At 37.6% G+C, this 26,617-nt stretch overlaps 1 protein-coding gene across 1 annotated transcript in view; it reads right to left on the reverse strand.

Moving 5' to 3' along the window:
• The window catches only part of pappab (pregnancy-associated plasma protein A, pappalysin 1b), a 118,187-nt gene that overhangs the window by 69,601 nt on the left and 21,969 nt on the right, over positions 1-26,617 (reverse strand). Inside the window, exons 3-7 of the mRNA XM_079873004.1 lie at positions 16,498-16,643; positions 14,947-15,240; positions 13,858-14,050; positions 9,808-9,929; positions 3,389-3,890 (exon numbers count right to left, since the gene is read on the reverse strand). Coding sequence (XP_079729130.1) covers positions 3,389-3,890; positions 9,808-9,929; positions 13,858-14,050; positions 14,947-15,240; positions 16,498-16,643 — 1,257 coding nt within the window. The remainder of the gene's footprint in view (positions 1-3,388; positions 3,891-9,807; positions 9,930-13,857; positions 14,051-14,946; positions 15,241-16,497; positions 16,644-26,617) is intronic.

Consider the following 26,617-nt stretch of genomic DNA (forward strand, 5'->3'; position numbering starts at 1 on the left):
CAGTAATTATGAGTTTTTCTACTGTTTTTGTCCTGCCACCATTTTTACTGGCTCCGTAAATATTTATATAGAAGTAGTAAGTACTTATATATAGAAGAAATCTAGAAATAGATATATAACTTTTTAGCAATGTACTACTATGTGATTTCAGAAATAATTATATTTAAAGAAATGATATGTAAATTTTTCTACCATTCAGCCTTTTGGGATCATTTATTTTTTTAAGAAATTAATACTTTTGATAATGTTACAAAAGTAAGTTTCTATTTCAAATAATTGCTGTTCTTTTGAACTTTCTATTCATCATAAAATCCTGAAAAAAAAAAAAAATGCATCACGGCTATAAATCAGCGCAAACATTTTAAAATTTGGACACATTTTCTGGAAAATTATGTCACAGTTTTGACAAAAAACTTAGTAAAGTAAATAATGTCACCTTGGTGACAAGCTGAAGTCACCAAGTCAAACACGTATAAGGTCAAATAATGTAAGATTTAGGAGCAGCAAAACACTGTTTTTTCAACTCAGAGTGACCCCAAGCCATCAGTCCATACAGAACTTACTGTTGAGCCCTGAATTACATGTTCATACCATCCAACTACTTGCTGTGAATTCCTTTAGACTAGCCTCAGTGCAATAAAATATCAGTACTCAAGGAAAAAAAAGAAACTCATACCCATAAGGGGAATTTATACGAACTCAAGGAATCACTTGTTCTGGTACTGAATAATGAATTTGGCTTTTAGCTGAAGTGAAGGTCTTTCTGAAATATCCTGTATTACTCCTCAGAACAGCTTTCTCAACAGCACTTTTGCTTGTGTTAATGAATTTCAAATGAGGGGAGTTTTTAGCTGATCCCAGAGCGGTACAAGCCTGCTGATACACTGACTGATTTACACACCATCTGGTGAATACTGTGCAGCATTAATACATAAAACAAACCTTTTCAATTAAAAAAAAAAAAAAAAAAACCCAAACATTATCTGAGTAGATTAAGCTGTTGGCTAATGAATCGGGATACCTTGCTAACACAACTTGGACTGTGCACCTACAAACTAAACACAGCTTTAATGTATGTTTGGATATGTCAGTATAAACACTACTTTTCTAATCCTGTAACGATTTGTTAAGACTGTTTTCAAATCTGTATATTATATATATATAATATCTAGACATTTATTTGTTGAGATGAAGACCTCACGTCTTTCCCTAATATACTGCTGCTGCAGCTGTCACTGTATTCACTGTAGTTTCACTTGTCAGCCAACTTTTTGGAAACAAGAAAAGGCACCCAAAAAAGCCCAGAGTTAGGACAGTGAAGTTCAGTGGGTTCACGTAGGGTCTTGTTTATATGCACTGATTTGATTTTTTGATTTTAATGTACATTTGAAAGCTAATGTACATTATTGGCAGCCTGCCGACTGAGGTATGGTCTTGTTCTGCCAGAGAGGCCAGCATTGAGAAACAAAGAAGAAGAAGAAGAAAAAAAAAAAAGGCCAACACAATTGATGCACAAAAGGAAACGGAGACAATGTATCCCTACTAAATGATAAAAGTCTGTTAATAAGAGGTATGTTTGCCAGAAAGAAATAATGGGTGCTCAATAGGCATTTTTACAACTTTTAAGAAGCCCTTTGAAATTGGATCCATGTTTCATGTTTATACAGTAGTTATTTCAAGAAAGTATCCCAGATTCATTGCAGAGGTTCACAACAAAGGTTTGGAGAAAAAAACAAACATGAGAAAAATTGGAAATGTCTTTCCACCTAAATACCCTTGCATACTGCACACTATCCATCCATCCATCCATCCATCCATCAATTTTATCTATCTGAGGTGGAATCTGTCAGCCTGTCAAACTGTCGGCCAGTTTCTGCTGTCATCAAAGAGGCAGGGGCTCTTCAAATGGTCTCCAACTGTTTTGTGGACATTTCGAATTTATGAGTATCCCATGAAGTTAAACTGCCTGGGAACACTTCGGCATGTATCTCTTAGAAGACAACAAGCTGGCTGTGAAATTCTTTGAGCTGACCTGAACCCCCAGCCCAAGGAGTAAAGGCTATGCCTGAAGACCTCACACAAAGTACCTAAGACGTCCATACAACGGCAAAGCACATCAACACATGGCTTAAGCAAAGAAACCATGTGTTCCTAGAAATGTCTTGAATAGTGTAGTGTCATTCAGTCATCTTTTGTTTATGTTGCCAGTCATGTTGACACACAAAAAGGAAACATTTTCAACGCCCCTTTAAGAGTTCATTCATCTAAGTTTGCCATTACAATTGTATCATTACATCAATCAAATGACTAACGACATGTATCGATGTAATGCATAAAAATATATATTTTTATACACCTTTAGAAACACCTTTTTTTGACATTTACATTCTACATATTTACTTCATAGCGTGCATTTTCTTTTAAATTCTACAGGCGGAAGATGATCACGATGCAGCAACAAAGCAGCACTGTCATAAACGGCAGCCAAAAGAAATGAAGACAATGTATTCTGTTCTGAACTCAAGTCATGAGAAGCACAGAAGACTGAAAGGCTTTTTTGACTGTTGTCATTGCGTTTCTCGTTGCACTGCCCAGTGATGAGCTGTCATCAAACAATTGATGATCTAATGTGCAACTTGATCCTTTTAATAATTTACTTTTCTAAGGTGTATTTTTTGTGATGCATGTTATGTAGGCCTATATGGGACGCAGGATTTACAATTTTCAGAGAGTTATTTACAATTTTCAGAGAGTTCAATGAATTGTTCATATTATATTTTGGTTGCATTTGTGAGTTGAAAAACTTGAAGGAGCTCAAGAAGCACTTAAATGATTAACTAGAAATTAAATAAATAAAAGCTAAAACACAAAACTGTCCAAATGCTAAAATTAAAATGAAAACTGAAAGTATAAAAATAAAAGCTAATTCTCTCTCTCTCTCTCTCTCTCTCTCTCTCTCTCTCTCTCTCTCTCTCTCTCTATATATATATATATATATACGGTAACACTTTACAATAAGGTTCATTAGTTAACATGTATTAACTTACATGAACTAACAATGACAAAAATATTTGTTACAATGTTTTAATCTTTGTTAATTTTAGTTAATAAAAATACAGCTGTTCATTGTTTGTTCATGTTAGTTCACAGTGCATTAACTAATCTAACCAAATACAACCTTTGATTTTAATAACGTATTAGTAAATGTTGAAATTAATATTAACTAAGATTAATAAATGCTGAAGAAGTATTGATCATTCTTAGATCATGTTAACTAAGGTAGTTAACTAATGTTTTAACTAATGAACCTTATTGTAAAGTGTTACCATAAAAACTATAATAACACTGTATTGTAATGAAACTTTAGATTCACACTCCTAATCCTTACCTGTCCACATATTTCAGGGTGGGTTCCTGAAGGATCAGCCCGTGTGGTGAGTGTGTAAATGGTGGCTGGCGAATCAGTCTATAGTGTAGAGGATGACATGACCGGCACAAAGGATTGTCTGGCTTTGAGGCGAGCAATGTGGCGTCGATTTCCAAGTGCTGCTCCATGGTGAAGAACTGCACCCCATACACCTCCTCCTTCACATCTAGCTTCAGCGTTAATGGTGTGTCACAGAACGCATACTGTGGACCCAGCGAGATGTTGTAACCACTAAGGGTCAGCAGAAGGATGTCGTGGATTGCAGGCAGTCCAGTCTCCTCCAGGGAGAAGAAGGTGACCCAAACAATGAGGGAGTCAGGTACTAGCGGATAGGCAAACTCGAGCTGGAGCATACAGCCTTGGGGTGGGCAGGACGCTGAGCCAATACTACTCGAGTCTAGGCCGGCGTTTGGGCTCCAAGTGCTGACACTCGCTTCACAGGCCTGCTCTACATCTGGTGGACCTAAGGACGAAAGCAAAGGATGAAAACCAAGAACATGTCTCAAACTTGGTAGCACACACACACAAAAAAAAACATTTTCTTTGCCCAAATCAAATTCATCAAATTTATGGTAAAAAAATGTCAGCTGTGGTTGCCAGAACTTTACCGTAAAAAAATATGGTAGCAACATTTTAGGTTTCACGGAACTGAAGGTTTTAAACCCTGTATATCATTAATTGTTATAAAATTACACCCTACCACTCTGTTTTGTACATGTACAATATACTGATAACCAACTCAATAATACAGGTGGTAAAAAAACAGATGATGAGAATAGTGTATTTATTTTTTATATTATTTAAAAAGTGTATTTTGTGTTGTGAAGTAATTTTTAAAGTAATTTTCATCTCAAAGTCAAATCTGTGGATTCATTTTTATTTTATTTTTTAACTGGTTGTGTAAAATATACACATTTTAATTCACTAATAAGGTGCAGTGTCATGCACACAAATACAAAACAGTACAACACATAACACTAAAATAATGAAATAAACATGAATTAAATAACATAAGGTGTGACATAAAACCAGAATGAACTGATAACAAAAATTAACAAGAAATATAATTATTAAAACAATATTCAATCAAACGTAAAGTCTCATGCAGGGAAAATCAGTTATGGATTTTCAATCTAAATTATAAGATGATTATTTGTTTTTAATTCCAAAGTCTGTACATTATTTTACCGTAAATCTACTTAAAATGTCCTGTTAAATCTATTAAAAGTGTTTACCGTATAAGGGAACTTTTACAGTAGCAATTTTACAGTATTTTACTGTTCTTTTTTCTTGTTTTTATGCTGTAGCGTGCTTGCCAGGGAATTGCTATGGGGTTGAAAACCCTTAAACCTAAGAATAACCAATAGGAATACTGATGTTTGCCTTAGCAAGCACCGCTAATTATTTACAGATGAACATAAAAGACTGTAGAAACAATCCTGAATTATATCAATTGCACTGCATTCTGTTATTACATATGATTATTGGGTCTTGGATTAATGAATGACATTTCAAAAACAAACAAACAGTTTCTAAGACGGCCAAATGATGTTCTTCGGTGAGATGGCAGGAGGTCATGGGGAGAATTCTGGCCCTGGGCCCAGTTTTTCCTTTTTAGAAACTGTCAAGAGGTCATTGTGAGGCATCTGAAGGGGGAGGGGACCGGAGAGGGGGTGAGCTTGACAGGGAGGCCCCACCGAAGCTCTGAAGGAAAATGTGCTTAAAACGGGACCTACAGCAGTGGCTAACAGCTACAAGCTTGCTGTGGATAATAATAAATGATAATAAAGATAATAATTATTTTATATTATAATGATGAGTTTCTGTGGAGCATTATTTATTTGATTCCAGCAACCTTTGCTGGCATGCAGAACAAAGTCACTGTGGACAGCTTAAATACTCAAGCAGATGAGAATGGTCCTTCATCCTGCATGGGTTGTTTCAGAAAACCTAGGCAACTGGCTTGTTGTCTTACTGCTGTATCAGTGAGACATGTGAATATTTAATTACTACAATAGTACTTTCTCGCTAGAAATGACATCAAAAGTGGTAAACATTGGTAAAAAAAAAAAAAAAAAAAAAAAAAAAAAGTACATTTGGTCAAAAATGTACATTTACAAACAAACTGATCACTGATCACAAACTGATCAAACTGATTTTTTTTAAACACCACTAAAAAGATGCAAAAAATAACATTTAATAACTTTCAATAACTTTTATGCTGTGTGTAATATCAGAACAGCATATAAACTCAAGGGGCCCTATCTTGCACCCAGCGCAATTGACTTTGTACACCGACGCATGTTTCATTCCTATTTTGCACCCGCGCAAAGCGCGCTTTTCCCTCCACAGAAGCACGTGGCTAAACTAGGGAATGAACTTGCGCTCCCTGGGCGGTTCAGCGCAAAAAAGGAGGCGTGTTCCGGCGCAAACAATCCCTGGTGCTATTTTACTGTTCCATAAAACAATTGCGCCACTGGCCAGAAAAAAAACTAGTCTAAAGTCAGTGGCGCGTTGCGCGTTGTTCATTATGCTATTTTAAGGGCGCATGCTTGACCATAATGTATAGCCTGCACAACGCGCATACACTTTGATTCTCTAATCTACACAGAAGCAGCAGTTTTCATTTTTGCAAATCATATTATTACAAACGATAGATAGATAGATAGATAGATAGATAGATAGATAGATAGATAGATAGATAGATAGATAGATAGACAATTTATTATAAAAGCATACATCTAGCTTACACATTTACCCACATTATTATATGCCTGTTTAACCGAAGCTAATTTGGGTGTGTTTCTCCATCCCCAATGTCAATTCTCTCTCTTTTATGGCCGTGACGAGAGCGTTGCTCTCCTCGGCTGTGAACCGCTCCTGGCGCGCGCCTGGCAAATCCGCCGTTATAATAGCAATACGCCAAGGAAAAAGCGCGTCTGCTCTTAAAGGGAATGTGAGATGATGCTCTGATTGGTTTATTTCACGTTACGCCCAAACCACACCTATGAATAATGAAGCTACTTCAGACCAACCCCTTTTAGATTTGCGCCAGGCGCAAGAGTCATTTATCCCGCCGGGAAAATAGCAACAGCGCTGAGACCCGCCCACAAAGTTACTTGCGCTTTGCGCTTTGACACTTGCGTTTCAGATCGTTAAAATAGGGCCCAAAAAGTATTTGGTTGCATTGGAAATGTAAATACCAAACCAACTGGCATATGTAAATAAAAATGATGCTAGCCTTTCCTGAACCTTTTTGACCAACTGGTGTTGCATTGCTTTTAGTGGAGGTATGAAGTTAGTTCTTCTCAAGTTCGCATGTTTCCTAGCAGAGTAACCACGGGTTTAGTGGTTAGTTGGTTTAGTTCACATATGAACATGATTCACTAAGGCTAACGTAACCACATCCAGAAGGTTTCCAAATGCTTTTTTACCCTAATTTTGAACAGCACATCTAGTTTTTTTTTAATTATTATTGTTTAATAAACTAAACCTAAATGACTAAAATGTGGATGAATCAGGCAAATATTCTCAAATATTCTCTCGAATTTCCCTGTGGGGAATTCCTGAAGATGCCCAGTGACTCATATTATGTGTACCTTTGTATTTTATGTCTGAGCTGTTTTTATTTATTTATTTATTTACTATAAGTTAGTTAGTTAGTTAGTTAGTTTAACCATTCCCTGTTTCTGTCCAGTTATAGTTAAGGTCAGCGTAATCTATTGTAATCAGTTGAGTGTAATCTTTATCATTGTGCATCTTGTGATGAGAAAAATTTCTAAAAACAAAATAAAATTAAAAAACTACAACCACATTTTTTTTCTTGTTTTGTGATTTCACGTTGATATTTTAATAATTTTATTTAATTTCATGACATTTATAGATTTTTAAGTGTGGCTTAAGCGTCCCATTTTGGGGTCACTGTTGCTTTTATAATTTTGTTTTTTGATCTGACTGGTTGCATGACGAATGGAAAAAAGGTGAAGTAAAAGCTTCTTTAGCGTTTATTTTGGTTGACCTCAGTCAAGCAACATTTGTAGTCTGACTACAAGTTAAATGACAAATGGAAAAATAGTTGGGCAAAAGTTTTGTAAATGTTTATTTGGTTGACCTCAGCCAAGCATCTAGGTAACCTCCCTCGCACGTCTGACTCTGATATCACCATTTTTCTAAGGTGGGTATTTGTTGCTCATTTAGATGGCCAAAACAAACTGGAATGTTCTGAAACTAGATGCATTTTCATAGTATCAAATGCACAAATCTTTGCAAAATGTCTCCCACATAGGTCCCCCATGTACCTCAGCTGCTGATCAAGGGAATATTAGAAGAAATATTAGATGGAAATGGGAGAAAGGACAAAGCCAGAAATAGTGCAAGCCATCAAGCAGAACTAGACTTTCCAAAACAAACCAATAAGTTATAATCACAAGCCTTGCATTAACTCACATCAAACAAACCAAACATTTGCATCATCTTAAAAACAAAACAAAAAAACATCCACTTGAAGATTATTGATAGACATACTGGAAACATTTGCCGATAATTAAAGCTTACTGACATAATCAGTATCTTAGCAATGGAGACACAGCAGACAAATGAATGTATTGAGGCAAGAGTGGGACAGAGAAACAAGTAATTCCTAGCATTCCTTCGTTTTGTGCCTCACTTTCATTCTCGTCTTCTTCGTGTTTTCAGTCAACTCATGAGCCTTCTCATGAGCACTAGAAACCACAATTTGCGTAGCAAATCGAGTTGACTTTGCACAGCACTCATCCATCTATTTATTGTGCCAGTGCTGTTCTTTTCTTGAATTCCAGCAACACGATAAGGGCAACCCTGCCATAATGCTTGTTTCCAGAGAGTCAACTAAGGACACTTGAACAGGGGGAAATGGCTTTTTTAACCTAGATAACTGAGGACAGGGGGCATGCATTAGATGAGGTGTGCAATGCAGGCAGGTGATTTTCTGAGAGCGGTAAAGGGCAGAGGTTCAAGCCAGCTGCAGGTCGTCAAAGTCAGGTTTTTTTATCCGATCGTAAACAGTGGAAAGATGGCAAGGGCAATAGAGTACATCAGGGAATCCATCCAAGTGCAAAGCATAGTTAAAGCGATGTGGCCATGGCAAGCCTGGGCATGCCTTCTCAGCTGACTGCGTGTAGCCACTGCTGGGCCAACTTGGCTTTGAGGGATACAAGCATGCACTTACGGCCGTACCCGCCACAAGTCTGACTCACCCATTTTTAAAAGTAACCCAAATGAAGTGATTAAGTAATTAAACAGAAAAACAGCCGGCCTCTGGAATGTAGGTCTCTGAAGTTGTTTTCAACATTTCAATGTCAAGACCAATTCACTTTTTCAAGAGTTTTTGCGGTTCGAGCAAAAATAGTGGGCATATGTCATGGCTGTTAGGCCCTAGAGCTTTTCCTGATTGCTTAGGTAAGTTATAGAGATATTTCATATTTATAATAAAACACAAAAAGAACAACCAAAGAAAAAAAATCCTCAGAATTCCGATAAGAATAGCCTGACTATGTCAGTTTGGCTTCGTAATGTGATACCGGATCAAAGGTTGAACTACGAGGGCAAGATCATTGATACAGCACAGGAAAACATGACTCATTCCCCGTGGTAAAAAACATTCATTTATGTGCACAAAGCTCTATGGACCAATTCTTCCATATGTCCACATTTTTCTAGCCTTAAAATAAACACATGAGAAAATCGAAATTTATGACAACCCCTATGACTAATTTTTTCCACACTTTTTAGTTCTTCTCCTCATAGATTACTTTGCTGTTCCATCCAATATTGGCCTCACTTGGCATCGTGCATTGGGTGCAATGCTTTAATCATTTATCCCACTCAATAAAACTGCACATTAATGGTTCTGAATGGCACTCACCAATTAAACACAATTTCCAAGTGTCAATAGAAACAGGTTCCTTTCACTTTGCCAAAGCAGTCAGCTAAAATCCAAACAGGAATCCTCCTAAAATAATTCAAGTAGGCCACTAACAAAACCATTAAATGGCCTGTAAGTCTCATCATATGCAATGTGAATTAGTATGGCTTACTGTCATAGTAAATTCAACCGTTAAAATCTTATTATGCTATTGTTATTGTTCCAGAGCATCTTGAGGACAGCACTCAAATAAAATTATAAAAACCTGATAGAGTTCAAATCACTTAAGCATTGGTTCTTAAAACAAAAAAAGATTCTACCTTTGATCTTCCTGGACTGGTCAAAAGGTTTTTTGTAAGGTTTCTACTTTCAAAAATCTGATTTCAAAATGCATATCAGTCAAACCAAGAAGGCATCCATTGTAAGGCTTTTGGATAATATTTTAGTCTAAAGATTCATTAGCATTACTGAGTCTTACCTTCGGCTTCACGGGGGCTCCAGTGGCCGGAGGGGGCGCAGGGTCTGGGAGAGGACGAGTTCGAGGCATACTGAAGGAGAACCCCAACTTCAGTACATCTGTCACAAACTGATCCCACTTCTCTAGGAAATCAACAGACAGCCAAAGTAGCAACTTAGACACAGCAACACCACAACCTCTTGATGCCTTTAAGGGTGTGTTCACACTTGTTGTTTGGTTCTCTTTGTTCTTCTGGTCTGGACCAAAAAAGAAAATAACACATGTAGTCCTGGTTTGCTTAGAGTTCACACTGTCACCTAACCTAAAGTAAAAAAATGTATGATGTACATTTTGCGACAGGAACATCCAAAACAATGCTGTGTGCTGGGCTAAATGCGCTCACTGTGTGTGTGTACATATGATAGGGCAATTTTGGTCAGAATTACTGGCACCCCTGATCAAAGATGGCTATAAAAATTAACCTGCATTTTTATCCTTTTGATCTTTCATTCAAATAATTCACAAATATTCATTGTAGTAAAAGAAATGAAAGTGGGGGGGGGGGGGGGGGGGGGAATCACATTATGAACAATGTTTTTCTCACATTGCAAAACACATTGCATGGCCACAAAATTATTGGCACCCCTAGATTTTTTTATGAGAAAAATATCTCTTAAGTATATTCCCATTAATATTAACATTTTCTAGCATACAAGGTTGGCTAGGAACATGACATTGTCTAGCTTTGACTTCTTGTTTTACAGGAGTATAAAAATTAGGAAACACAAAGGCCAAATTTCCTTAATCATCCATCACAATGAATAAAACCAAAGAATATAGTTCTGATATGCAGCAAAAGATTGTTGAACTTCACAAAAAAGTGGCTGTAAGAAAATAGTCAAAGCATTAAAAATTCCCATTTCCACCATCAGGGCAAAAATTAAGACGTTCCAATCAACTAAAGATGTTACAAATCTTCCTGGAAGAGGATGTGTGTCTATATTGTCTTTTTGCACGGTGAGGAGGAAAGTTTGAGTGGCCAAAGACTCTCCACAGATGGAGAATTGCAGAGATTACTTGAGTCTTGGGGGTCAGAAAGCCTAAAAAATAATCAAACAACCCCTTCATCACTACATGTTGTTCGGGAGTTTTTCAAGAAAAATCCTCCTCGCTCCTCAAAAAATAAACTCCAGCATATTCGGTTGTCAGACACAACTGGAACTTCAAAAGGGACCGGACTCTATGGTCAAATGAAACTAAAAAAAGCTTTTTGGTAGCAAACCCACCAGATGGGATAACAAGTACCCCATGCCCACAGTCTAATATACTGCTGGATCTTTAGGGCCCTATTTTATTGGTCTAAGTGCATGGTCTAAAGCACACGGCACAAGTTCACTTAGGGCGTGTCCGAATCCACTTTTGCTAATTTAACGACGGGAAAAATGGTCGGCGGATTCTCTATTTACATGACGAAATTTGATAGTGGAAAGACCGAATGCATCTCCAGAGTGCAAACGGAACTGCTCGTGCGCGAGGTAAAAGTCCGCAAGCAGACCATCTACGGGACAAGCCGGATTCCACCATATCTTTATGCACATAATAATAATCTTTTACATTGTAATCCTTTTATTTTAAATATTTGCCATGTTTGTGTGCTGCTGTACGTGCGTCCCTGTGTGTGTAATAATCAGAGTGTACACGCGTCGTGGACCCGCCTATAGGCGCACATTACTAACGCGCTCCTTAAATAACAAAACAAATATTGCGCCATTGACTTTAGACCAGGTTTCAGTTGGTCAGTGGCGCAGTCTATTTCTGTTGCCTCAAAATAGCAACGCGCCAACAATGCACCAGAACACACCTTGTTTTCAGACCAGCATGCCCATGGGCACACAAATGGGCACAAATGCATTTGCTAATTAAACAACGTGGCTCAGGACGATAACAAAAATGATAACAGCGTCAGACTGAAACTAGCAAAAAAACACTTGCGTCGCGTATAAGATAGATAGGTCCTTAGTGTTGTGGGCCTATTTTTTTGCTGGATGTCCTCGACATCTTGTTCAGATACATGGTATCATGGATTATAGCAAATACCAACAGATAAAAAACCAAAACCTGATGGCCTCTGCTAGAATTCTTATAACGGGCCGTGGTTGGATCGTCCATCAGGACAATGATCCAAAACAAACATCAAAATCAACACAAAAAAGTGTCACTGAGCACAAAATGAAGCTTCTGCCATGGCCATCCCAGTTCCCTGAACTGAACCCTATAGAAAATGAGTGGGGTGAACTGAAGAGAAGAAGCACCAACATGGAGCTGGGAATCTAAAGGATCTGGAAAGATTCTGTATGGAGGAATGGTCTCTGATCTCTTGTCAGGTGTTCTCCAAAGTAATCAGGCATTATAGGAGAAAACTCAGAGCTGTTATCTTGGCAAAAGGAGGTTGCCAAAACTATTTAATAAAAGTGTGCCAATAATTGTGGACAACGTGTTTGAGAATAACATTTATTTCATAATGTGATTTCCCCCCACTTTCAATTCTTTTACTTCAATGAAAGGTTAGATTTTTGCTAATTTTTTAAATAAAAGATCAAAGGGATAAACAAAGGAGATTTTTTTTTACAGCCAGCTTTGATCATATTTACCAGGGGTGCCAATAATTCTAACCACAACTGTATATGATGGAACTGACAACTTGTGAAGAGCTTATAAAATGTGTTAAGGAGTCAAAACAGTGGCAGGAATCCCTCTGTCACACACACAAATAAAGATCTGCTGCGAAGAGATGCGGTTCTGATGCCTGTACTGGCATCAGGTATTCATGATTCATATTCAAAAAACAGGTATTCATGAGCATTCTGTCATTTTTGGGTTGCATCTTGTGACACCATGTGCTGTTTTTGGTTTGTTTACATGTCTTTGGTCCATGTTGCTTTCATATTTCATTCGAAACCCATCTTTTCAGCGGTCTCGGTCCGCTTCTTTGGTGCGCACCAGGGTTCGGTTGGCAGCATTCACACTTATTCAAATGAACCGGACTAACAGAGCAAACACACCAAAGTTAGTTTTAATCGAACCAAACATACCAAGTGTGAACACACCCTAAAAATCAATAAAACCGTTGAAAGAAATACTATGGTGATGGGAGAGAAATTGGTACATGACTCAAACCTCTCCATCAGCCCACAACAACTTCAATCTTTTGATGACACGTACATTACTGCACTACATAAACTTTAATCGTTATTGACATGATTGACCTTGACTTGTTTAGCATCTCTCCAACAATTTTTATTGGGGAACTTACACAATATATTAATTTCTGGAATGAACTAATAAAACCTAATGAAACTTATGAAAATGAACTACTGAAACAAGTCTTGGAGACACTCAAAACATCACTATCTCATTGTAGTGTACATAATTTTGTATCAGGTTTCTCCTCTCTACAGTCATTATCATTTGTTTAATATTAGGCACTTTTTATTGTACAGGGCATGAAACTTTTTTCTTTTTCTTCCCCTTTTCAATGAATGTACATGGAAGGAGGTGATTAACCTTCATACAATGCTGTTTTTCAAGGAGGTCAATATAACTAAATGTTATATATTTTAATTTATTTTCATTTTCTTTGATTTATATGAGAACATTTTTGTTGGGACATTTTTATATAGAGTTTTTTTTTTTTTTTTTTGATTTTCTAGAAATAAACATTAATCTTCAAAATTAGGCTGATAAAAAATGAAATAAAAAGCATAATTAAACAAAGTATTTTTTAAAACACCAGACTGGGTAACAGGTTTTTCAAATTTAAACTAAATTAAGATATAAATCAGTAGTAGCTAGCTTGTTTGTTTTGAACTAAATGTTGTAAAAACAAATCTTTTCCTAAAAAAATTTTTTTAGGATAATTTTTTTCTTAATACATTTATAACTTCTCAATATGTTCCTACACCAAAAAAAAAGTTACTTCTTGGGTTTCACAATTTTAAGAAATGTTCATTTTTCATAATGGGGAAAATTATACATTAATATTTTAATACATGTTTTAATAGTTCTTTTCACCTGTCTAAGTAATGGCCAGTGAGAGCAGGGAACCATTCCAGGGTAAGGGAGTCTTGGTCCTGCGCTGTTACTCGAGGAGGTAGAGGAACAGGAGCTGGTTTACTGCCAGGTCTCCAAGACTGGTAGATCAGATCTAGGTAACAGTGCATTCGAGCCACCTGGTTCAGCGTGAAGGAATCTGTGCAGTCATCATCTTTATGGGAACACAAAACAAACAAAGAAATCACAGATGTTATACTAATTTTAAATCCATTTCACAAATTTCCTGTAAGAATCAGCTCAGAAAATGCTAAAAAAAATCATAATAATAATAATAATACATACAGAAAATCTTCAACTCAACAGACATTGAGGGCCCTATTTTAATGATCTAAGCGCATGGTCTTAAAGTGCAAGGGCGTGTCCGAATCCACTTTTGCTAGTTTAACGATGGGAAAAATGGTCGGCGCGCCCGGCGCATGGTCTAAAAGGGTTGTCTCTATTCTCTTAATGAGTAATGGGTGTGTTTTGGGCGTAACATGCAAAAAAAACAATCAGAGTGTAATTTCCCGTTCCCTTTAAAAGCCAGATGCACTCGCGCCATGGCGGATTTGCTATTTACATGGTGGAATTTGCAAGAGCGCAAACGGATCTGCTCCTGTTAAAACACGCAAGCAGACCATCTACGGGTCAAGAATTCCACCATATCTTTATGTACACAATATTAATCTTTTATATTGAAATCTTTTTATTTTTAATATTTGTCTAGTTTGTGTGCTGCTGGGCGTCCCTGTGTGTGTAATAAGCAGAGTGTACACGCGTTGTGGAACTCCCTATAGGCGCACATTACTAACGCGCTCTTTAAATAACAAAAAATATTTTTGTAAAATGAGCAGTATATTTCAGTTGCCTCAAAATAGCAATGCGCGAACAATGCACCTGAACACACCTCTTTTTTTAGACCAGCACGCCCATGGGTGCACAAATGGGCGCTTATGTATTTGCTATTTAAACAACGTGGCGCAGGACGTGAAAATGATAACTTCGTGCTTGGCGCTGCATTGCACCGGGTGTATGATAGCACCCTGAGAGTTGATAAATATGTCTTACCAGCATAGCTCATGTAATTGTTGAAAGGGGTGTTTTTGAAATTACGTCTGCCGCAGGTATCATTGCCTGGCTCAGGATCTCTGCAGTACTTGTACTTGGGTGTGGGATTAGTATCTGCACACAGATCTCCAGTCTCAAGAGAGGGCTCAGTCTCCAAGCAGGCATCGTTACAGGACTCCACCTCTGAGATTCCCCTGAAGACATGGTACAGTCCGAGGCTGTGGCCAATCTCATGGATCATGGTGTGAGTGTGGCCAAACGTACCATAAAATGAAGGGTTTAATACAATCCCACCTCAAAAAAGAAAGCAAGAACAGGTAATAAGCATCATCTTTTTTGGTACCTGTTCATTTTGGAACGTTTTCTGATGACAATAAACTTTGATAGGAAATGACAATTCAGACTCAAACCTGCTTCCCTGTGGGAACACTGCAGCCTTTATATGTCATTATGATGTGTGCAACCACTGTGCCATAGCTCTGAAATCTTTTGCTGATCTTTTTTGGTCACTGCTCTTTAAAGTGCCCCTATTATGGTTTTTCGAATATTACCTTTTAATGCATTGTGTAATATAACTACTTGTGAATGTAAAATGTCTGCAAACTTTAAAAGATCAAAGTGCACGACAAACAAAGTTATTGTCTCCTAAAAGAAAGAATCAATTCTGAACTGCCAAAACAAGTCGTCAGCAATTCCAGTCTCACTTCATGTTATATACATACGTAACAATTAAAGAAATTTGCATAATTCCAGCCTATGGTCATCATTGGCTGCCCGCAAACAACATCTAATTTGACCTGCCCTCAAACATTTTTGTTGTAGCTGAGGCCTGGAAGAGTTTGGTTTGGGTTGTTGACATATCGAGAAGACACTGTTTTCAGCACAGCGAATCCACTTTGTATGCTCTTCAGAAGGATGAGGGACTTGTGCTGCAGTTGATGCAGAAAAAACGTCACCATCATACTGTTCATATCACTATCTATCAAGCGCTGAGGAAGCCTCAAGAGCTGAGATATGATAATAGGCATTTCGTTTCCAACACGCGTTGTAAGCCTCTAGACCAGAGGTCTTCAATCCTGCTCCTAGAGGGCCACTGTCCTGCAGAGTTTAGTTCCAACCTGCTTCAGCACACCTGTCTTTGTATTTTCAAGCAATCCTGAAGAGCTTGATGAGCTGATTCAGGTGTGTTTGATTAGGGTTGGAACTCTGCCTCTGCTCTAGACTAATCGCAACAAGACTGGGTCATCTGACCAATCACAGCAGAGTAGGCTCACAGAAAAGAGGGGTTTAGAGAGACTGAATCTTCGGGAAAAAAAAAAAAAACCTTTTTAAACTCTTTGAGAAATGAAGTGCTATGCAATGTGTATTACGTGAAAATTAAAGTGTTTTGGATGCGTGTTTGTAATCCTATTGTAGGAGTCCTCCAAAACAAAATAAGAAACCTTTAATATAGCATAATAGGGGCACTTTAAAATGCTTAAAATATGCTAAATATATGATGCTGATCCAATTGTTGTTATCCATTTTTTAGTGGTCCATGTATTTATTTACCCAAATGTGTTAAAGCTTCTTTATCCCAGGGCCAAGTGCCCACACCAGCCACGTCTTCATCAGATGAGTTAGCAAAGAATATGTTCAAGTGTGTGGATCCATCCAAATTCAAAACCTCTTTCAGCTCCTTCACGTTCATGTAAGCCCTGTTGAACAAAACACAAGACTTTTAACATCACTGATTCAAAACAGAAAAAAAGTACGATCACTATTTTAGATCGTGAATGATTAAAATGTCTCCACAATCATAATATTGTGCTACATTACACATTCGATCAGTTGCAGTTCATGCGCCCCCAGATACAGTCCCTAGTATAGGTAGGTTAAGGATTAGGTGTGGGCTTCAACGAGGGGGATAATAATTTGGATAAACCGCTCAATTCATATGGATTAGATTTACGATCCCTTTTTGAACTTTTTGAAGCATCAAAGTGGTAGTTGCGTAGCTGTCAATGGAGGGACAGAAAGCTCTCAGATTTGATCAAAAAGATCTTCACCGAAGATGAACAAAAGTCTTACAGGTTTGTAACAACATGAGGGTGAATAACAGTTCAGATGTGTATCAGTATAGTAGATCCGTGCATTTGGTCTTGAAGTGACAGCACCCTAATAAACCTGCTGCCATCTATCATTAATGTTAATCAAACAACAAAAGAAAAAGAGAAAATCACTCACTGCTATTTACAGAAAAACTTCAGTAGCTTTAATTAGAATCTGTGTATATTTAATTCATTGAGAAGTTTGAAAATAAGTAATTCAAAAGTTTGGGGTCAGTAAGATTTTTTTTTAATTTTTTTTTTTAAGAAATTAAAATAAATGTATAATTTTATTCAGCAAGGATGCATTACATTGATCAATTGACAATAAAGACATTTATAATGTTACAAAAGGTTATATTTTAAATAAATACAGTTCTTTTGAACTTTCTATTCATCAAAGCATCCTGAAACAATGTACACAACTGTTTTCAACACTGATAAATAATAATAATAATAATAATAAATGTTTATTGAGCAGTAAATCAGCCAATTAGAATGATTTCTGAAGGATCATGTGACACTGAAGACTGGAGTAATGAAAATTCAGCTTTGCCATCACAGGAATAAATTACATTTTAAAATATATTCAAAAAGGAAACAGTTATTTAAAATTGTAATAATATTTCACAATATTACTTCTTTCTTGCCCCATTTTTAATCAAATAAATGCAGCCTTGGTGAGCATAAGAGACTTCTTTTAAAACACTAAAAAATCGTACTGATCTCAAACTTTTGAGCGGCAGTGTATCTTCGTGCATCACTGGATATGCAAACGGTACATTTTTGGATTCGGTTATCTAAATGTCCAATTAAAGGGTGAATATAATTACCACATTTTGAGGAATTTTTTTTATTTTTAAAAGCCCATTCAGAAAATACACGAAGAGCACGTGTGTGTAAATGTTTGTCAAGAGAAGCAGTGCTCTGTAATTTAATGGCCCTAGTGAGGCTGTCACACAGAGTTTGTATTTGGAAGGAAACCTGAGCCCTGCTCTGCAGCCAGCGCTGAGGTCAGAGGTCATTGGCCCTGTCTAGTTAGGAATGCATTGTGTCATTTGGATAGTTCCAAAGACGGCCCCCTTAAAATGCTTATTATTTCACCTCAAACACACTGGGTTATTCCCATGCAAGCCTTTCCCCTGCAGTGATAACTGTCATGCAAGTCAAACAAAGACAAGCCTCTCTGGAGTGATGAATGCTGGCTTGCTGGAGACATACATTTCCATAAGTACAACAGCATGTAACCATGCATATATTCATATTTGAGCAGACGTATAGTATTTCATATCGCCTCTCTGCTAACCTCCTCTGTCTTTATGGGAGGCCTGCTTAATCCTCTTTTGAAAAATGCTGGAACAAAAATGAATACAAGTGGTCCTGAGCTCCAGCCGCTGACACTTTTAAATGTAGTAAATACCCACCTCCACTATTCAATGGGTGGGTGGGGGGGGGGGGGACCAGGTCTCATTCCTCATCTTAAGATCAACATCTGCTAGCCAGTTCACCGTGAGGACCAATCAAACACAGTATCTGTTGTCATGCTGCTAAACCCAGGGTTAGCCTAGACATTATGAAAATTAATGTATTACTTTGTAGTGCTTTTTGATGTATTAACCTTCTAAGGAAGACACAGGCTTAGGAGACAGGATGACCATTTCCTGGTATTTATTTTCTCGTAAGCCTTATACCATAGCACTATGTCTTGTTAAGTCATCACTCACTGTCATAAAAGAGAAACACTAGGAGCCTCATGACAGTTCAAAAGAAAAGTAAGTCTAGTAAACACACGTTTGCATTTAAGTACTAGACCATATTTTCAATCAAAAACAAAATACTTATAAAGCATATTGGTTATTGTACATCCCATTTTTAAAATGACAACACCAATCAGGGACAATATGCTCAGTCCAATCTAATCCATATCTAATCATTTTGGGGGGAATAAAATTCAGTCATCATTTCATTGACCCATCTAATACCCCTTCTGTGTGCGTGAATGGAAAGGACAGAGGCGTGATAATGTTGCACAAAATTGAACAACCACGGCTGAGAGTGTGATGTTCTCTAGGCAGAACATTGATGATTAGCTGTGGTGGTGACATTACAAGCCAACACAGCTGCCAATGAGATGCAGCACAGCGTGGAAACATCTTGTGTGGTACAGGTCTCAAATAACCTGCCTCATTCCACACATATTCAGAAAACAACTCAAAATAGGATAGAACATAACAAGGGGCATTAGTGTGATAATCATTTCAACTTGTTATGGGTAAAGAATGAGCACTTTGACTCTCTTATGAGAAATTTGACAAGTATATCACTGGTTTATCTTGATCTAGATAATCCTCTTTTGAAAAATGAGTGTATCTAGTTTATCTAGACTAGTGAGCTATGAATAAAAAAAAAAAAAAAAAAAAAAAAAAAATCATATTTTCTCATTTTGTTTATCTTATCTTATTATTTTAGTGTAGAAGAGTAAAGCTGTTTGTTGTTAGGATGACAAAGTTTTAAAAGTACAATTTTTAGGTTGATTGAATTTTTAGGCTGCTCTGGCTCAACTGTCTAACAGTGTTTGTCAATTTCAAAATGATCGAGATGGCCAATCAAATCAAAGAAGGCAGGTCTTACTGTCACTGTCACAATGCAACAAGAGTTCATGGAAAGATGCAAGTAGATGTAAGTATTAGATAACTGTTTTACGATAGAAATGTTCAGCGACCAACAGTAATTGCCCATCTAGTGTAGTATCTACTCAACGTTCTGAAATTTCGTCGTTTTGAATTGAAAATATGCTATCATGGTTCATGTAATTCATAACTGAATGTGACAAGACAAGAAACGTTTGCGTTTTCTACATATTAGACATAAGAATATGAGTGAATGTGTGCACATTTTAAATAAAATATTATTTGCAAATTGTTTAAATTGATTAACTATTTTTAACTACAATTGAATTAGTAGAACTAGAACTACTTTTGCCATTCTTTTTTTATTTATTCCCTTGAAATCCATTTAATCCTTAGTTATTTAATTATTTTATTATTTAATAATAAATAATAAATCCCTCAAGCACAAAAGTCAAACTCTGCCTATGAGTAAACCATATTGCAATAAATAGACATCATCCTTTAGAAAAAAAAAGGATTAAAAAAAGAAAATAAACTGTTAGGCATGACAGTTCAAAAGAAGGAAATTAAGTCTAGTAAACATACTTTTGTGTTTAAGTACTGGATACATTTCCAAACAAACACAAACACATACACATTCAATTGCGCATAAACATGTAATATGCACGTGCATGCCGTCACCGTTTTCACACGTTTTTGAAGTTTACACAGAGATGATAACGGTATCGCTTTCAAACCTTGTTTTCAAAAACTTGCATTTTAAAACCTGTTTCAAATTTTGCATTCTCAGGCCACCAAAACGCTGTTGTTGTGTAAAGGAATGGCCATAATGCATTAAAAGTTTTTTGATCTCAGTTGAAATGGTGTCGTGTAAGCAGTATTATAAAAAGTGGTATATAAATGAAGGTGAATTGACTTGACTTTTTTATAAAACTATTTATAAAGCATGTTGGTTTAACATTTTTAAAAGAACAACACCAATCAGGCACAATATGCTCAGTCAAAATATCTATTTATGTTTGGGGGAATAAAATTCAATCAACATCTGGTTCGATCGATAGATCGATAGATCGATCGATCGATCGATCGATAGATAGATAGATAGATAGATAGATAGATAGATAGATAGATAGATCGATAGATAGATAATTATTATTATTAATAATTAATATTATCTCATAATTTGCCAGCAGGTACATAAGGCTGGTGTCACTTTAAGACCTGACACATGGATCCATTATACCGTTACACTCTTCCTCAACCGTTTACGTTCACTTAAAACATATCTGACTGTGTTTAAGTGAATTCTCGCCAAGACCAGCATTTTGACATTATTTTGGGTGTATTTGACTGCTTAAGCTCAATAAGCAGCGAAAAAGAACTCAATTTAGCACTGAGAGGCTGCTTTATGTGCATGCACTTTGGGTGTGAGCACAAAATCTGTGGGAATGAGTAAAATTAAGCGCAATACACAAAATCCCACACTGAAGTTCAAGCCCTGTATTCATCCTGAGAAAATGAAACCAGTGGATGAGGGGAGGTGGATTTATGTGTCAACTCGCTGTCAGACAGATGAGAGACAGAGAAAGCACACCGAGTATCGTGTATCTATTCTGTGGAAAATTAGTACTGATAGCGATTCAGATATTTCCGTATCGATATATCGATATATGGCTAGTAGGAGGGACTGCATTACATGGCACTGCTAAAATCCACTTGTATTTGGCAGGTGTTAATGTCCAGCCCTGTATGTACATGTACAGTATATGTATATGTATATAAATATTGTAATACTTAGAATGACATCATCCTTTATAAGAAAAAAACAAGAAAGAAAAAGAAATCAAAAGGCGGCAGAGGTTCGCTTGTGAAACCGTGGAAGCCAGCTCAGGAGAACAGATGATATAAGGTTTCCCTCCTAATAATTTCAGGAATTTCATTATTTCCTATGAAAATATTTGGCTGGCTTTTTGGCTGTACAGAAGGGGGAAAGGGGGTCAGGGAGTTTCATGATGAGATGAATAAGTCAGCTATAGAGTAAGTGCAAAAAGAGCTTGTTTTTTTTAAAACGCAGGCCTCTGCTTTAATAAAAATTCCACTACTGTAGGTCAAAGCCACCTAATCTGAGTTCAATTAAGTTTAATCCACTGGCTCACTTACAAAAACACAACACGAATCAGATGTGGACGTAGGCCTACTACATAAACAGCAGGCCAAAGTATGCATATGTCCAGCCAAAGTATGCAGGCATCAGTGGTCATGTATTGCACAATTCTTCTCAGGATCATTTGAGGGTTTTTTGCTGAGTAGGGAAGTGGGTGACACTGGCAGTACAACGTTTGAAGCCACATAATGAATCACTAGGCTGACATTAGTGGTGATCACCTTCATGAATGCCAGAATAGTCTGGTGCCAATCTCACAGGGCAGAATGTCTTAAAAGAGGTCAGTCCATTCACATTTACATATCAACATGTACAGTACAGGCTTGTATCATGGGAATGCTGTCCATTATACGAGCAAAAAAGGGGGGAGAAAGCGCAGAAGTCACTGCTGATCAGTTCCGCCTGGCTACACTGAGAGTGCTCCAAGTGGTGTGTTGACGCATTTATATTTAATGCCTATTAAATGCGTGATTATGGCTTCATCCATTTACACCCATGTATTATTCATCTGAATCAGTAAAGACTGCCTTACATCCAGATGTACTGAGTGTGGTTTTGCGTAGAGCTGCTCGGGGCGGGTTGGCATGGCAGTGTTCACCAGTTGGCTGAGAGGGCTATAATTTTCTCAGCCTTTCAGGGATCTTTTCATCAGCTCCAAGTACATAAGAGGAGTGATCAATCATCTATACAATTAGCATCATGCACAACCAGGCGTGAAGTTCACAGGCTCGTGGGATAATTTGTAGCTGACCTCTACAGGAATAATATAATTCACAGACAGTTACCATAAAAGGGACTAGAAGAGAGGAGGACTCTTTTATGCAAGGTCTATCAAAAACTGGGGCTGTTTTATATATGAAGAAAAGAGAACTGAAGTAGATAAAACATAAGAAATATTGGATGAAAATAATACAGTAAACACTGTAGCCTCGCTGAAGAATGAGCGCAATGTAGAGCTTCGGATATTCCTATGTATGTCTGAGACAGTTTTCCACAGGAAACACCTGCACAAAGTATTTAAAAACATATTTTTTGGGAGAATAAAATTCAATCAACATCTGGTTCAATGACATACTGTATTAGAGTGTGCACGATCTGTGTATGTGTGTATATATACAGTATATATACAGTGTATATATATATATATATATATATATATATATATATATATATATATATATATATATATATATATATATATATATAAACATTCTGAACTATATATTCCTAAATCCTCCATTACTTCCAGATTATGTCATTTGTTATATTACTTTCACAATTTTTCACTCTCAGAAATATTGCTAATTTGGAACGAACAAAAGATTTACTTTTTTTTTTACATTTTACTAAAACTTTACATTATGTTTGAAAAAAATACTGCTGAGCCTTTAATAAACATTAAATTATTTTCCGTGAAACAGTTCAAAAGGTCCGCTGTAATGAATCACCATAAATCATCTCAATATTTGTTTCTGAGTTATCTCGCAAAACTTTCGCATTTAGTGTTTTTGCGAACAATCTCAAAGTTTCTCTGGGGAACGCAACACTTTCACAAGAGAATGCAAAAGTTTGGTGAGCGAACGCAAAAGCACTGTCATATAATTTTTCATCCCATCTATTTTTTCCCCACCTCCAAGGTCCCCTTAGAAGCTCAGAAAAATACACTGTGAAAAATATGCCTTGGTTATTTTTAATCAGATATTTTGTGCTAGACATTAAACATTGCAAATGTATGTGGCAACAGTAGCTGTTTCAAAATTATTATTATTCTGATTGTGAGGGACCAAGAGGCAAGAACAAGGAACACAAGCTTTGCAAAAGAAAATGGGTCTTTATTTGAACCCAAGAAAAAAATAACTTTACAAACTCATAAACTTCTTACAACAAAAATAAACAAACAGAAAATGAGATCAAACAATTAGACAAAAAAAAACAAAACAAACAAACTAAAACTACTGACCTGCTCAAATGAACAAAGCAACAGTTTATAAAGGAAAGGATGGGCCCATTACAAATTAAGAGGGGAAACGATTCAACTTTACATTCAACATATAACCACAAGTAAATCAAAATCAAATCAAACAAAGGTATACAATAAATAAAGATAAGGAAAGCAAAATGTAATCAAATATCATAAATGTACAACTAAATAAATCAATTGATAAAAGACGTTAACATTTCTTCCTCCCCCGGGCAATTCCAGCAAATGGTATGTTCGGGCGGAACCAATAACGCTTAAATTCTCTGTTCCTGCCCGGACTCTAATCTTTGTTACGCCAGGATGCGGCTGCAGCGGACCATGTCTGAAGTTCATCACGGTAAACTTAAACTCAAAACAGAAACAAATATAAGTAACATATACAACGTAACTAATTTGTGTGCACTTCAAATCAGTAACAATGTATATAAAATGTGCTATAAATGTAAACATATGAAAACCTAACAATAAAGAAATAATTAATATTGTTTGTTTTGTGTGATTTATTATGATCCATTATTACACGGAAACAAATGAATATGAATGACAAAATAAGTTTAAATAAAGAGCATTCTTAAATGTATATCCTTTGTGTAAATGTATGAATGTTGGCGTGTGTGCGTGTGTGTGCATGTGTGTGCATCCACATTACCGCTCTTGTGCGGCCACCACTCAGGCCGTCACATTTCCCCTCCCTTCAGGAATCTCGCGAGTAGAGCGGGATAGATAGTCAGCAGTAACGTTGACTTTACCAGGAACATGTTGTATCTTGAATCTGAAGGGCTGCATGGCGAGATACCATCTTGTAATCCTTCCATTAGAATCCTTCATTTTCTCCAACCACTGCAATGCTCTATGATCAGTCTCCATGGTAAACTCACGGCCTAATAGATAGTATCGCAAGGAATCCAACGCCCACTTTATGGCTAAACACTCCTTTTCCACCGTTGAATAACGTACTTCTCTTGGAAACAGTTTACGACTGATGTAAGCCACTGGCTGTCGGCTCTCTGGTGGTCCTTGCAATAGGACGGCTCCTACTCCCCTCTCGGAGGCATCAGTCTGTACAATGAAAGGACGACTAAAATCAGGATTGTGTAGCACAGCACTAGTTGTCAAAGCTCCCTGGATGTCCCGGAAGGCTTTCGATCTCTCCTCAGTCCACTGCAATTGGTTCGGGCAACGTGCCCCCACCATGTCCGTTAATGGAGCAGCCCTGCTAGAAAAGTTAGGGACAAAGCGATGGTAAAATCCAGCCATACCCAGAAATGATCGCAGGTCCTTACGTGTCTGGGGCACCACACACTTCTCCAAGGCTTGAACTTTCTTCACCTGCGGTCGCACAACACCCTGGCCAATAACATAGCCCAAGTATTCAGTCTCTTGTTTAGCTATAGCACACTTGGTGGGGTTGACAGTTAGGCCGGCATTCTGAAGACGCTGCAAGACTTCTCGGAGATGCTGCACATGTTCCTCCCAGGTGTTACTGTAAACGACAATATCGTCAAGATATGCAGCAGCAAAAGTTAAACCACGTAATACTTGATCTATTAACCTCTGAAACGTCGCCACGGCCCCATGAAGGCCGAAAGGTAACACCTTAAAATGGAAAAGGCCCCTTGGTGTTCTGAATGCAGTCAAGGGCCGCGAGGAGGGAGTCAGTGGAATTTGCCAATAGCCTTTAGAAAGATCCATTGTTGTAAGATATTTGGATTGGCCCAACCGATCAATTAGGTCACTTATGCGAGGAGTAGGGTAGGAATCAAACTGGGATACTGAATTCAGATATCGGAAATCAATACAGAACCTTATACTCCCGTCCTTCTTTGGCACAAGGACTATGGGGTGACACCACTCACTGTTCGAAGGTTCAATAATGCCCAAACGGAGCATAAGGTCTACCTCCTCCTGCAAGGTCACCTGGAATCTTTCAGGTATCCTATAGCTCTGGCGTTTCACGACAGCATCAGGTTTCAGTACTACACCATGTTCAATCAAGTTGGTAAACCCAGGATATTCAGAAAATACATTCGAAGTGAAGAGAACTTGTACCTGTGACCGCTGGGAAGCTGTTAGATGATCTAACCCAATGTCCCCAGGAACTGGCTGTGGCAGATACTGCTCATCGGATTCTTCCTCTTTTATACAGTGAATCATCAGTGACTGTGACTTTTCAGGACGAGGAACCCACTCTTTCAACAGGTTAACGTGCAAAACCCGACTAGATCGATCTTGACCCGGCATACTGATTTCATAAGTCGTAGGACCCAGGCGTTTCTTGATCTCATAAGGACCCTGCCATTTTGCTAGCAGTTTACTCTCTCGACTAGGCAACATGACAAGTACCTTTTTACCGACCTCCAGATCTCTTTCTCGAGCCAGGGGGTCATACCAGGTTTTCTGCTTTCCGCTGGCTTCCGCCAAGTGATTCTGAGCCAAAACGGTCATCTTCTGCAACCGTTCCCTCATCTGCAGAACATAGGAGACAACACTAGTGGGCTCTTTCTTTTCAGGACTCCCTTCCCACATCTCCTGGAGCAGAGCCAATGGGCCCCTGACATCACGGCCATACAACAGCTCGAAAGGAGAAAAGCCTGTGGAAGCTTGAGGGACTTCCCGATAAGCGAATAGAAGATAGGGCAACCATTGATCCCAGTCTTGACCAGTCTCACTGACAAACTTCCTTAACATCTGCTTCAAAGTCTGGTTAAATCGCTCAGTCAACCCATCCGTTTGGGGATGATAGGGAGTAGTGCGCAGACTCTTAATTCCTAAGAGCTGGTAGACCTGCTTCAACAAGGTAGACATGAAA

The sequence above is a fragment of the Squalius cephalus genome (assembly GCF_949319135.1).
Source record: "Squalius cephalus genome assembly, chromosome: 5".
In the NCBI taxonomy this organism is placed as follows: domain Eukaryota; kingdom Metazoa; phylum Chordata; class Actinopteri; order Cypriniformes; family Leuciscidae; genus Squalius; species Squalius cephalus.